Raw genomic sequence first — 14,738 nt, forward strand, 5'->3', positions numbered from 1 at the left:
AAACTGTTGCATTAACTGTTTAGGTATTACAGCCATTGCTATGCAGATATCTACACTTAATCAGTCACTGATAACAAAGAAGTTTCATCCAAGTGTTAAAATCACTCCATATATTTAAAATCATATTGGTCTGTCCTGTTACTTTTAAGCCTCTGAAAACTGGAGACAAACACTAATACCAAACACTCTGGTGCCCTCTAGTGGTGGCAACACCATGATGCATCAAATCAGACTAAAAAAAAGGAATCCAAATAAGTTACACAAACTCAAACTTTTTTCTGTAGGTCAACTCGTCTATTTAATATATAAAATACGGTAAAACATACGCAAAAAGGGGAGGGTAAGAGGGGACCAATGGATACTTTGGTACAATAACAAACACTTTTTTTTGTAAAAGCAGTATAGAATTTGTAATAACATATCAGTGCATACTTTATTTATGAAAATATACACAAATTGTATATCATTCTCCAAAAACAAAAACAAAATTATCTTTACAACAAAAAAGCAGACTAGCCGAACACAATATATTAGCTATAATTTATTTAAACTTTTTTTTCTTTAATTTCACTTTTTTTTTTATGTAATCCTGTGTGATGTGTTTTTGTGTCAATATTACATTTTATTTCCTATAACATGATTCACACTTCTGTTGTTTTGAAACGCCCATGCATTGACATAATTGTGTCTGGTCAGAAATAAGTTAGACGTGTCACGCTGCCCCACCCCCTTTAGACTCAGAGGTTTGTACATTGGACTCAAAGTTTTGCAGCATTGAAGCGATTTGTCGACTCAATCAGCGATTCCATCCACAGCCACACGTGGAAACTAATATCACTACTCGTGTGTTGCTTGTTACGTGTCATAAAAATCGTGCAACATTAATAACACCCTTGTTGAAGAAGAAAGAAAAATCCCAAAAAATGAAAACAAAAATATATTTATAGAATATTCTTATATAATAAAATAAAATTCCAAAGAAAACAAGAGGTCTAACCTACACAAAAAAACCAAAAAACAAAAACAACAACAAAAAAAAAAGAAAAAGAAAATGCAGAAACCTATATCATCATGACAGCTACTATCAGTGTGGCTGTGGTAATGATGATAAGAATAATAATAACAATAATATCAATTGTCAGAGAACAATTAAAAACAGACTGTCACCAGCACAAATTAACACTGGAAAGTGAGTGAGACTTCTAAACATCATTGTACAGGAGCATATATCTCTCTTTCAGGGGGGGATGCAAGTTCTTAGAACGGCTTCTCAGCACGATTGTCTGTTGTGTGATTACAGCGACCCCTAGTGTTGTTCTAAAGAACATGTTAGGGCTTCACGAGGGCTCTCACCTGCCTGCTCACAAACAATCTCATTTCTTGGACGAAACATAACAACTTGCAGACTTTTTTTGTTTCTCTTTTTTTTTTTTTTGTTCGAAGCTCAGGGCACAACAGTCTTAACAGTCAAAGTGTTTACACTCTGGGGATTTATGTTAACTCTGCCAAGCACTCAGAAAAGCAATATTGACACTCAGACTTGTCACAGAGGATGAATGTGTGTGTGTGTGTGGGGGGGGGGGGGGGGGGGGGGGGTGTGAGTGAGTGACAGACGGAGAAAAAGGAAATGAGAAATCACTGATGAACTGAAGGGCGGATGATGGCAGTAGTGTGTGGGATGAAGCTGCAAGTCGAATAGAGTTGGGAGGGGGGTTGGTGGTGGTTGTGTTTCTCATGGAAATGACCCCAAAATAATTTGACTTGTCATTTCAGCGCTGACACCCGCTATCTGGACGGAGTAAACAGAAGAGGAGTGTGTAATGAAATGTGTGCGTGTGTTTGTTTGTCTGGGTGTAAGATTAAGCTTCCAGAGAGGAGGGGAGAAAAAAAAAAAAACCAAGTGAGTGACAGGGGTGAGAGAGAGGTGACGAGGGCCTGCCCATGAGAAGGATGTGGTGGCTGGATGCGGTAAAACCTAAAGTCGACAAGTCTGCGTTGGATTTGGGAGGTAGTCATTAAAAGATCAAGAGTCATTCTGAAACCTCCGGCTTAGCGACGAACGACACCCAAACGCCAGTGCTTTTAACAAGCAAATGGACGGAGGCTGAGAGTGCTTTTAGGAAAAATAAATACATGAATTTGCACTTTTGACCACCACGTTTAAAAAGAAAAAGAAAAACCTAAATCAACCGTTGCCACCTTTATAGAGTAGAAAAATTACATCCTTCACTTCTCTTTTCCTTCATAGTCTTCTTAAACTCTCCATAATATAAAACTGCAGCCAACCAGTGACAGGCGAAGGAGAGATCCTTTAAATATAGAAACATGGCTTTTAATTGGAGGAAAAGGTAAACCTCTAAAAGGAGAAGAAGAAAAAAAAAAAGAGGGATCAGGGAAATCCTTGGCTTGCTTAATCATAAACTATCTATATGTATTTATTCTAGAGTTTGACTGATATGGTGGTAGCGGATAATAATCTTTTGCATCAAGTTGCACAAAATACCCAATATTTGGCAGTCGCTGCACGAGGAAAAATTCCAGTAAAGTTTAATTTAGCTAAATGATACAATAGGAATGGCATTTTTTTTGTTTTTTGTTTTTACTAATCTTTAGTTTTTAGCAGGTTTCAAATAAATGCTTCCATAAAAGATTCATTTGAAAGATGAAACTACATCAGCAATGACTTTGAAAGATTTACAATTAGTAACTGAATTTGACGTAGACAGTGCTACACAGCTATAAGAAAATTTCTGTTCCAATTTTTATACAACATAACTCTTTTGTTTGAAAAAAAAAATGTAAACAACTCCTTAAATTGGACTTATGATCCTTTTCCTTGCTTTCTATCCAACGTATGCAGCTCACACTAAACATATCCAATCCTTTCAGCCCTAAATGTTCGATTTTTGTTTTCTACTCTTGGTTCTTTACAAAGCCAGTTGCAGCAGTCATTTGAGACACAAAGCACTGGCCATGGCCACCTACCTGCTATTCCAAGTCTTTTTCTTGTGAGGGGCAGGCAAATAGAAAAGAAAAAGTAGTTGGCTTAAAGGGAGAGGGGAGGCTGCTTTCACAGAGTTGATAAACTGAGGGTCTGCAAAAAAGATATACAAGGATTTATTTGAACTGTGAGTCATGCAAAGCTGACTCACAGTTCAAATAAATAAACTTTAAGTTTGAAAATCTGGAGCTGGAAATGGGAATAAGAAGTCTCATTTAAAAAACTGCTTCAATCTATTAACTTAATATATTGACTCTTGCAATTATTGAATTATTAATTTAATTAATTAAATTGCTCCAATTAGGCAACCACACTGAGACCCTTACTGTAGCTTGTAAATTACTTAAATTAAACTACATCAAAAGAGAATTTTGAGAAATAAATAAAAATTGCAATATGTTACATGTACCTGCCATTTTTAGGTTGTTATCCAGCCAAATACATCAGTCTAACTCTAGTGTGTGCGTGCTGTGCGTGCGTGTCAGAGGTGGGAGTTAAGGTAAAGTGCCCTCCATCAGCAACAGAGTCCTAATCATTGCTCACTCTAAACAGTCCGAGTCACCACGGCTACGTCTTCCCTTCCTGCCTCTACAACACCCTCTCTGGGCTCGTCCACATATTACACTTTATATACACACATAAATAATAATAATATAAAAGAGACAGATCCACTGAGAATCAATGTTTGTTTGTTTTTGTTTTTTTCCACTTCCTTAAGGGATATCCTGCCGAATATATAGTTTATATATACAATCCCTGTCGTCTGGTCTAGTCTCTTGCCCCAAATGCAGAGCTGCCCTTGCTACCGCCTGAAGCTGTTTAAATATATACTTGAATATGATTTTTTTTTTTAACCTTCAAAAGAAAAAAAAACCTTATCCCTGTCACACAAAAGCCACAAAGGTTACAGATTGCTTATATACATGGTACCTCACGATTCTCCTCTTTGAACATCAGCTATCTATTCAAAACATGAATTGCTCACAAAAATAATTTCACCTGTGTGCGTTGCAGGTGTGTGTTCAAGGATGAAATTGAAAGTGAAGATTTATCCAAATTCACTTGGTTTAAAAAAAAAAAAAAAAAAAAAAAAAAAAAAAAAAAAGCAAAAAAGAAAACAACCAGTTGAGGTAACAAACCCGTATACACACACACGCACACAAACAAACCAAACACACACCTTTCTCAGCATCTGTAGTTGACACGATGTGGGCGAAACGAGGAGAATCTGCGTCATGTGTCGTTGAGCTGTGGCAGCTCGTCCCTGATTCAAAGAAAAGCAGTCTTTTACCTCGGCAACAAATCACGTTCCTCGTTTTACAGCTGGTCTGCGTGGTTCTGATTAAATAAAGACCCCTGGTGGTCGCCATTCTTGTACAGGACCCAATGCCGGCCATGTTGATGGAGCCGCCGACTTGACTGAGAAGGGAGGCAAGTTATTCTTTTAGTGTCTTCATATTCAAAATGAATCCAAACTCTAAATGTCAACAGTCAAGACAGAGGGACAAAACTCCACGCTTTAAAAAAAAGAAAAGGAAGAAGAAGAAAAAAAAAAAAAAAAAAAAAAAAGAGCACAGCTGCTCCTCTTAGAAAACAAACAAAAATCTAGAGTGATAGCAATACAACTGTGGATGGGCGGATGTGTACATCGATGTGGACTCGTTGGTGGCACCGTTTTAATACAGCGCTGTCATATTTGATCAAAACCTACCAGACAGTAAAGATATGAAGGTGAGAGATTGCCACCAGCCGTGAATCATGGCAGGGGCATGCTGGGAAACCAAGTTTGGCTTGTCTGCTTTTCCAGAAACTGTCAAGAAGTCCATGTGGCCAAATTTAATCAGGCCACAGTTCCTAACCACTGCAGCCTGATTACAAACTCATTCACTTCTATCCGAATCCAGCTGAATGATGCGCAGCATGGTCTTTTTTTTGATAAATAATTCCTGGTCTTGTTGGGTTTGGTGTATGTCAGTGAGAATACATTACAGTTCAAACGTGACTGCACATTGCTATACGAGTGAGTGTCCACATGTGCGAGTATGTTAGCATGCTTGTGTCATGTATGTATCCATGTGAGGTTTACTGTGTAGACAGCAGGTTACTGGGTTGGTGGTGGGTGGATTTTGTCTGTGCGTATGCAATGTGGATATTGGGGCTGCTGGAGCTGGTGGGGCATGTACACAATCCACAAGTACACATCTCCATCCTCCATCTGTCCATCGATCCGTTTATGTGACCCAGGTGTCCAGTCTCATTCTCTTGACGTTGGTCCCATCCTGTTCTTGAGGCTCTGCTGATGAGGGCCGCAGAAGGACCATGGTGGGCTGCTGGGCTCCGGCGCCGACCTGGTGGTGATAATCCAGACCCCCACCTCGACCCTGGGTGCCATCGTCTCGGTCGCTGCCTTCATATGAGCTGCCGTTGCTGCTGAGACTGTCAACAGGTGAGCGGCCTTGGCCTCCCGCTTCAAGACGCAGAGTACCAGGGTAGGCGATGGACACCAGACCTTGTCCCTGGAGTTGACTCTGGCCCACTCCAACTCCAGCCACCCCACTGGTGGAGCTGGGAGTGCTGCGGTCACGGTTTGGTGAGACGGGTTCGGACTTGATATTGACGTTGGGGTTTGTGTTGACTGTCAGCGCGGCACCCTGTACTCCCACTTGCCTGGAGAAATGACGGATAGAAGAAGAAAGAAAAGAACAAGAAGCATTATGTCAGTATGAAATTACACAACTACACGTATTATCCATCAAAAGTACATGAGAGCAGATCTTCATTAGACAAAAGTTTGCAGGGATGGAACACAGAGCTCAGCCAAAACTGTAAAAGAATGGTCGCTTTAAAATGAATGGATCAAAGAATTCAGTAAACATATGCTGGACTTGTAAAATGAAAAGCAGGATTTTCAAGCAAAAGGCACCCAGGTAACACTATACACTCGGAACACGAAGGCGTGTGTGGACTTAAGCACATGGAGAACAAAGACACAAAGAACAGATAAGGCTACATTTAAGGGCACATTAAAGCAAATTCAGTAAGCCATGCAGCTGAAACACTCGGATATTAGGTTTGATCCCATAAGGTCTACAGCTGAACATCATACTGGAGCATCAAAAAAGATACTCAAGTCATTATTCAGTGGATGCAAGTAGCTAAACAAGAACATCTGCATTTTGTATTTGCTCTGTTTTATATCTTTGTTTGTGATACAACAGCTATTAAAGGGCCTAAAGAACATGTTTCCTAAAATAAATGAAAGAATGACACATCACACATTTTGAAGGGTTTAAATATGATAAGAAGTACGACAGAAATTAAATATATTTTAGTTGTCGTTTGCTAAAATTATGTTTATTAAAAAAAACTGGGAAAATCTGTTGCAGTGTAAAAATATAAAAATATTGGAATTGAAATGTTTTTACATGTCTATTTTAAAGTTATATTTTGTCTTTGCTGTACTTTGTATTTTATTCTTATGGGAAAATTTTAGGCACACCAAGGAGCAGTGCAAACCAAGACTACAATTAACACACAACCTGTAAGGCTTTTGGTTCAGGGTTTTTTTTAAATTTTTTTTTTTAAACACTATACTGTTATACTATCCTGTCATACTTGATCTGGTAAGGTTGCTTTCCTCCATGCCTGGGCCACTTCCACAGCTCTTTAATGAGCAAATCTCCCTTTGTGCTTGTGGATTTTTATCTCCATCTGTCCATTTTTTCTGCCAGGTGCGCCCCTGATTCCTTCTCAGAAAGCAGCTAACTTTTACTTTCCCTTGTACTCAAAAGAGCATCTTTTTCACACGGTCACAAATTACGCATCCTCCACTCTTCTATTCTGTTTTCGTGTGCAAGGTCATTGCCATGTTCGTTTTTAGCTGCATATGCCACAGAGCATCTTTCCCGGCCGATATGGTCCATGCTATGAGAGCGGCATCGGTATTATATTCAAATAGACAACTAAAGCAGCAGCGTGATCTTCCTTCCTTAATGGCTTTTTTTCATGCTGTCCATAATTTTTTTTAGCATTAAAACCAAAATTTCTCTTGTGCTGTTCGTTCCCCCCGGAACATTTTAACATTATGTCACATTTGATTTGACTTGATTATTATTAGTTTACAAATCTATCAGCAGTTCTCTTCAACCTCCAAGTAGCGCCAACCAAGAGCGTCACAGTAGAGTGTAAATTATGCTCTATTGTTATATATGATAAATTGTATTCACTTGGTGTTTTGTAAGTTAGATCAGCATAAAACGTATTTTCCAGATAAACAGAAAATATTTAGATTCACACGTGAAATGTTCACAGGTTTTCAAATGAACCAATCCACACCTAACTCCTTGACTGCGCTGCCCTAAGATCTTCAGGACAATTATATGCCAAAAAGCTTTCGTCTTTGTCACCATCTCTGCTTTTACCTGCCAAAACTCTTTGATCAGCACCACCTCACCCTCCTCCGCTGGCTGGAGGCTGAGTCGAACCTGTCACTGTGGCTGACACCGACTGTTGACGCTGCGGTGTGGCTCGCTCCTTTTAACGCAGTCGACATGATTTTTTGGATTGGGCTCGTTCTATCTTTCCCTCTCCTCCAGCTTGACATGGTGGATCTGAATTTGAAGCTCCCAATTACTGCGTTTCGCCCCTTGGGTGTGTTCTAATATGTCATATCATGAGCCATCTGCACCACTGTATCTCTAATATTCCCTCAATTACTGGCAGACTGAGAGGGGAATTTAAGATAGGACTCCTCCAGGCGATCTGGGTCCGTGGCACTCAAATGTGCTCGCTGTCTTCCTCTGTCTGACACACACTTAAAGTTGTGCACTCTTCCTGCCTTACATAAAAATGCTCCTTCCCTCCCGTACTGTCTTACAAACACACCTACACACACACCTACACACACACACAACGACACAAATCCCTTGGTAGGACGATGCTCACGCCGTCTCTCTCATACCCACTTCATCAAACCTGCGTGTCGTGGCTCAGGACGGTACAGGTAGATGGATGATGGTGCCACAGGGGTGCCGTTGCTATGGCGAGTGAAAACGGCTGAGTCAACAGTCCAGTGACAGTGATGAAGGCGAGAGCGGCAGGCTACCCCCGAGCACTAACAACATGGTGAGCACAGCCAGAAGCAGACACTTGGTTACAGTGCGGTTTGTTGAGCTGCAGCCGTGTTTCCCAAAATGCTCTGCTTTTCTCAGGATGAGAATTGGGAAGAGAAAAAAAAAAAGTTCATCTTTTCAAGAATTTTAACTCCAATCAGACTGTTGACCTGTGCACTATCAATGAAATACTAGTCTATTAATACTGCTGATCTTTTTAAGGGGTGTTACAGATCAAGATCAGTTTACTAATCACGAGTAGGCCTACTCATCAGCTCAGCAGGAGCTTTTTCAGGACTGAGAAATTAGCCCTGGTGATGTAACAGTGATGCTATCAGTATTACTTTGGCTTAACAGAAACATTTTACAAACTGAAGTACAGAATGAAGGAATAAACAGGTACTGGCGTAGCTGACTTCTTGACTATTACTTTTGAGTTCAGCTTTCTAAATGGTGTTCTGCTGAGGATGTCCATTACTGAATCTTAGCTCCTCAGTTAGTAATTGCAAGCAGTTCCTTTGTCAGATTAGTTTAGTTGAACCATCTTGGTGGTACATTAAAAACAAAGGAAATATTATCTGCTTGACGCCATGATACTTTTGTTTCTTTCTTACTACTAACCACTGCTGTTTTGGAGTTAAAGTACCAAAAGGTTCCTTTGTGAAGCAGATATTTTGGGAAAGCGGCATGCTGCAGCTGTGTGGCTTAAGTGTAAAGAGTACTATACCAGCAGAGGCCCTCCTCCCTACCAAAGAGCAAGTTGGGCTGAGAAGCCAAGCTGTGGAGGGAGGTGGAAAAAGAGACAAGCAAGTTTTAAAAAGCTAAAACAGCAGGGAGACAGTGGGACGGAGACCAGTCATGGTCAATCCAGACACGCTTACGACAAAAAACAAAGGGCCTTAACAGCTGCTTCGGTCAGGCTGGGATGTTGTTAGAGGCAGAGTCGTGAAAAGCAAGAAGTGCTTAAGCCTGTGCTGAGAAAATGTGATCCACATGCAAAGCACTTTTACAGACACTTTCAGTAAAACTGAAATGGTTGAGTTTCCTAAAATGGGATCAGGCAAATTGGCAATCTGTAGTACAAACTCTCCTTAAAGGAATATACCACTAATTTTCTGTGTAGTTTGCAGAGACCTTTATACTTAAAGTCATTTTTGAAATTCTATTCTTCTTTAACTTTCTTTTGCCTCTGCGTCAGTTGTGAAATTGTAATAAATTCATGCTAATTAGTCTGTTTATTAAAGTCTGCTTATTAAAGTTGAGTCCACGTGGTGCCAAAAATCAGCTTGCTGTTGCTAAATAAAGATTTCTGAGCCCCATAAAGTAATTCTGCAATTTAACAATCTAACATGTGACCATCTTATATAAATGTAATGGATAAATAAACAAATTACCCACATGGCACACACTTAATAGAAATAAAATTGTATTTTTATTGTACAGGTAGAGGGATGTAAAATGAATCCCCCGTGGTTTCTAATCTAGGGTTTGAGAAAATACTGATTCCCACCAGGAGGTTTAACTGCTCAGCCTCTGACAGCATGTACGCACCATGCCCTGCCAACAAACAGTGTGTCCTCTCAGCAATTTATCAGAGTGTGCACCGTCTCCAAAAGTTCTTCCTTTTTTTCAGTTTGTGTTTACGAGTTAGGAAACAAGTATAACAAAAAAGAAAAGCTGGGCACAAAAAAAAAAAAAAAAAAAAAGAGTTGGAAACCAATAATTTTTTTAAGCTCCGTACTGATTGATTAGTAGCTATGTACATTAAAACATCACTTGTGTACTAGCAAACAGCCACCCCTGAAAGTGGGTCTGTTTGTTTCCTGTGAATGTCCCAAACGGAGGCTGTGTCTGCTGATAACACATCGACTCAGTGAGGAAACAAACCATGGCGACATGTCCTGCAAAACCAGTATGCAGAGACCACTTCTCCATAAACACAGACAAGCTGAATGCAAGGCTGCGCAGCGAGGGGATTTAGGGGCAGCCGTGACATTAACATTTAGATTAGGAAGTCAGGTCGAAGATGAGAGTCAACAGGTGTACACCAAATTAACTGAGCCTGACCAGGAAAGCAGGAAATAAGCAGAATGACAGAACTAGTGGAAGAAGGGATGATTAAAACGAGGGAAATGGAGAGAGTAAGTTGACAGGAATCATTTCCTTGTGAAGCCTGTGGTGAGGAAAAGTGTGGCCGACAGCGAAGGCGAGGCTCGCAGCCAAGCTGTCAATCACCATTTGATTGGAGGAGCTTGTTTGCTCGCTGTGAGGCTGCGGTGTGATGAAATCAGAAACAAAGCAGAGCAGTCTGGACTGCAGAAGAGCCCACGTCTGCTCATGCTGTCCTTAGGAAGGCACGATTTTCCGTTTTGCCGAGAGAACAGTTTGGCAAGCTGGGAAAGCATCCCACATTTTCTGTGGTGCTTGCTTGTTTTCAGTGGCAATGATTCTGTTATTCTGATCCCACACACAACACTGTAAATCCGCCTGGTGTCAATTCCAGTGTCACACCTGAGGTTGCTGAAACTCTGCCACAGTCAGCATCTGGGCGGCATGATTATGCAGAAAATGGGAGATCCTGCTTTTTCGTATTTTGAGGAATGTCTTGGTTATTTTATTATGAAAGAAATCCTTTGTTAGAGTAGCTCAAAAAGCGATGAAACATGGCGATCAAACAATTAAGGAGTAGAGCAAAGCAAAAACGCCAACTTTCCGCAGTTCCATGAGCTCAAACGTAAAACTTCCTGCTCCTTCTGTTTCTTTTCTTTTTGCAAATACTTGAACATACTTGAACTTTGAGCTTTTATCTTCCTACAAAATTCCTGAAAATCATTAGTATGTTAAGAATATTTTTGATATGAAAAATGCTCCATATTGCTGTCGGTATAAGAAACAGTTGTTGTATTATTACAGCCAACGCTCAAGGAAATCACTGCTGGCTGCTTTTTCAGGATCTCCAAGTGGTTCAATTGATTTGTTTGCAGAAGGATTTCATACAATCTGGACTGCCATTTGTTAACATTTACAAGGCGATATGAAGAGTTCTGCTGCATATGAGCTGGTGGTGACTGTTAACTATATGCTGCTTTTTCAAAGATGCTCAACCCCCTGGAGTCACAGCTGTTGTATACACTAACAAACAACCCATTATCATATTTTCCTGGATGATTTTCAGCTTGTCAGACAGAGGAACAAATAACAATCTCTTTCCTGACAGCTAGAATTATTCTAAGTGTCTTTAAAAAAAAAACAAAAAAAACAACAAAAAACACATTTCTCTTATTTGTTTTATTTTGAATCTGTTTTGTGATCAAGATTCGAAGCCAATGTTTAATTGAGATACATACATTTTGAACAAGAGGATAGCAGCACTTTAACGCCCTTGTCTGTGTGTATACGAGTATTTTACAGGGAATTAAATATCAACTGGAAATAAACACGTCTTTTTTTTTTTTGTAAGAAATAGCTGCACTTGACAGTGATTCTATACCGTCGAGCTCTAAATTATTCTTTTAGTCCCACTAGTGTAGGAAATTCAGACCAACGTGTACCTGAGCAGTTCAATCTTCTGTCTGACTGTCAGCTGAGAGTGACAGCTAAATGGCTGAAAAGTAAAATTTTAATGCACTAACAATGCTGGTGGCGCAGAGCTGTGCGCTGGTTTTGTGTTAGGAATTGAAAGCAGCACCCAGAGACTACTTCCATTCAAGAACATAGCAAGGTGCTGCTGCTGTCACACTGAAGCTTCTTCCTCTTTGTTGATGACACTTCCAAAGAGCTTCAGATCTAAGCTTTAGGTGGCATAAAAACTCCTAGAACCAGACTAGTCAAATGATAATCTGAGAGGGGAAAAAAAGGTGCTTTTGCCTCAGCAGAAGTGAACGAGCGGTGATACATGGAGAGAGCAAAGCAACAGGCATCACATCAAACATACAAATGGAAAGAGAAGACTGGCTGATATTGTGTTTGTCATGTAATTGCATCAATTTTGTATTTCTTTTGGTTATTTTGGTCACAAACTGTCAAGTTATTATAGACTCATAATTCACTGTGGGAGTATAATAATTTGACAGATAAACAGTGTGGCAGAGCACCAGATGCTATCATGTCATTCACCTCAGGTTAGCAGCAAAATTGGAGATGCAGTTAACCATCTCCGCATTCTGTTTCTCTGCACCCCACATGCTGTGGAGAAAAAGGGGGGGAGGGAGGACAAAACAAGAGGCAGTTACAAGCTGCTCCCCCACCCACACATTAACCTAGCAAACCCAGAATGGTCACATAAAGACTTAGTTGTACCAACTTAATTTGTAAAGTAGAAATGCAGTTGATTAGACTCAGGTAAAGGTCACATCAGTTCTGCAAGTGTAAAAATAATATCGTGACATTTCACTTTTTAAATTGCTTTCATGGTCTTGCAAAGCACCAACAAAGGGAAGATAGGTTATATAAAAAAAAAAAAAAAAAGCTAACCTCGGTTAGAAGGACTTACAAAGAATGTCTCAATAATAAAGAAACATACTCCCAAACACAAACACTGAACTCAAAGAACGGACCCACCTTTGTAGCTGTGTTTGCAAAAGTAAGTTAGTTGTTTTAAACCTAAGAAACTTTTTAAGGAGCTGTTTTTCTTCATCAGTTGTCTGCTTCCTGTACTGCACTGAGCTGTGAAAAAAAACTGTTTACAAAGTAGCTTTTGAGTGCTGTATAATCAGTTAAAATCTGATGGCTTGATTCAGCTACTAATGGTGTGTGTCTGCTCTGTAATGACCTTGCTTGTTTGGAATTTATAAGTTCGTCTGACTCGTTATAGATCTGGTCATCTGAAGGAGATAAGAACGTCCTTAGAGCACAATTTAACCATGCAATGCAAATCGAGCCTAGTGTGTCTGTTAATACGCACCAACATACACATTATTTTTGTTTTGTTTTTTTCAAAGGCAGTCTGTGGTTTCACAGATGCATTAGAAGTATCCATCACCGGATAGCCATCAAGACACCAAGAACAATGGGACTACTAAAGTAAGAAGACGGACCATCATTCTAGTGATGATTCCAGGCTTTTTTTGCTTTACAGCAAAGCAAAATATAAGGTCTGAGGGCACTCAGACCAGCTGCAGGGATTTATTTTTTAATTACAAATTAGCTCAAATTCTTCAGGGTAAACTTTGTTCTAAGAGTAACCTATTAGCTGGAAAATTAGGAAGACTTGAAAAATGGGAACGTCCAAGAGTGAGTCCACCTTTAAAGTTTTAAATCTAGAGTGCCACATAATGCAGCTAGAAGCAAAGCCTTGCAACCAGAAGCTAAAGACTGGGACCGCAGTGGGAGGTGGAGCTGAGCAGGGGGAAGTATCTAGGTCACCACGAAGATGAATAAACCGCAGCTTGGGTGATGTTACAGCTTTGTATACGACCATGTGCTATGGTTTGTGTAATGGATCATGTGACATGTGTGGCTCTTGTAAAAGTTTTACTGCTCAGGTATTTCAAGGAGAAGGTTAAAGGTTGTAAGATTAATGGATTCATCTCATTAACGGTGTTTTATAGTAAGAAAAGGGAGCTTACACCAAGTTGCTGAGTGATGCCAAGCTCAGTTGCGGTTGCTGCTGTTGCTGCTGCTGAGAGACTGCTGGTTGCTGTTGCTGTTGCTGTTGCCAAGCAGCCATGTTGCCAGGCACCAGCCCCGGTGGCGTGAACGTCTGGAGCGCTGTGAGATCTGCGCTCGTCAGCTGGTACTCTGAGATTAAGGGATGGAGGGGGAGACGCAGAGGGAGAAAGGCAGAGAGAGGAGACGGAGAGGAGGGGTGAGGGGGATTGTTTTACATCATACAACTTTCGGGTGCATCAATATTAATCAGCGCTAATCCATATTAATGGAGACCTTTGAAGTAGAATCACTCCAGAAGCTCTCACACAATGAACAAAGTGAATATTCATAGTGGTTTGTGGCATCACACTACAAGACTTCCAAGTTTTGCTGCCTTCCACAACTCACCAGTGTTGTAGGCCGTCTGCATGCCGGAGAAGGGCGCTAGGAGACTGGGTGTTGCCACGGAGACCACTGGTGTGGTGAGTGGCTGTGCCACCTGGGAGCCGCCTAGTCGTTGAGCATTCTGGGAACACAGAGAGATGGACAGAGGAAGCTGAACATTGGGGCATGTGAAGTAGAAGAAGTGATTCTAAAAACAAAGTCTGCATTGAGCTACTGACAAGTAGCAAGTTGATTTTCATATGCAACATTTCCTCTTGGTATAAACATCTGCAAGTCTCTCTCTGCACAGTGTAGTTAATCCATGCTAAAACACTTGCACTGTTAAATTCACAACCAAATCCTTCTGATGTTTTTCATGTTGAGGAATCTCTGATAAGACACGCAGTATTTGAAAGAGAGGGTTTGGTTATAAATCTCAGATGGATGTTTTAGCCAGAATGGTTTCATAGATCCAGTGTTGCGGCTCCATGTCGTGAGAAAACCTGGTCTGGATCCACAACAAATCATCTCTTTTTCTCCTTATATGGACTGAGTGTAGAGGTTCACGGCACATGACTTCATCCATTTTCAACAGCAATAATGATAATGGTTAGCATGTGCTTTTCACTGTACAGCAGAGTGGAAGCAGAGAC

At 40.4% G+C, this 14,738-nt stretch overlaps 1 protein-coding gene across 8 annotated transcripts in view; it reads right to left on the reverse strand.

The window, feature by feature from the left end:
• Positions 1 to 272: 272 nt before the first annotated feature.
• The window catches only part of mef2d (myocyte enhancer factor 2d), a 104,985-nt gene continuing 90,519 nt past the window's right edge, over positions 273 to 14,738 (reverse strand). For 4 of the 8 annotated variants that reach the window (XM_085291282.1, XM_085291280.1, XM_085291279.1 and 1 more), the window contains 4 exons: positions 14,110 to 14,227; positions 13,680 to 13,851; positions 12,229 to 12,297; positions 273 to 5,668 (listed from right to left, as the gene is read on the reverse strand). In XM_085291282.1, coding sequence (XP_085147408.1) covers positions 5,233 to 5,668; positions 12,229 to 12,297; positions 13,680 to 13,851; positions 14,110 to 14,227 — 795 coding nt within the window. In that variant the 3' untranslated portion in view covers positions 273 to 5,232. Of the gene's footprint in view, positions 5,669 to 12,224; positions 12,298 to 13,679; positions 13,852 to 14,109; positions 14,228 to 14,738 lie in introns of those variants that run through there. The other 4 variants (XM_085291283.1, XM_085291285.1, XM_085291284.1 and 1 more) reach the window with 2 other exon arrangements.

The sequence above is a fragment of the Mchenga conophoros genome, linkage group LG11 (assembly GCF_057382185.1).
Source record: "Mchenga conophoros isolate Kocher_MC1m ecotype Shallow Benthic linkage group LG11, M_conophoros_male_GT1.1, whole genome shotgun sequence".
Lineage (NCBI taxonomy): Eukaryota > Metazoa > Chordata > Actinopteri > Cichliformes > Cichlidae > Mchenga > Mchenga conophoros.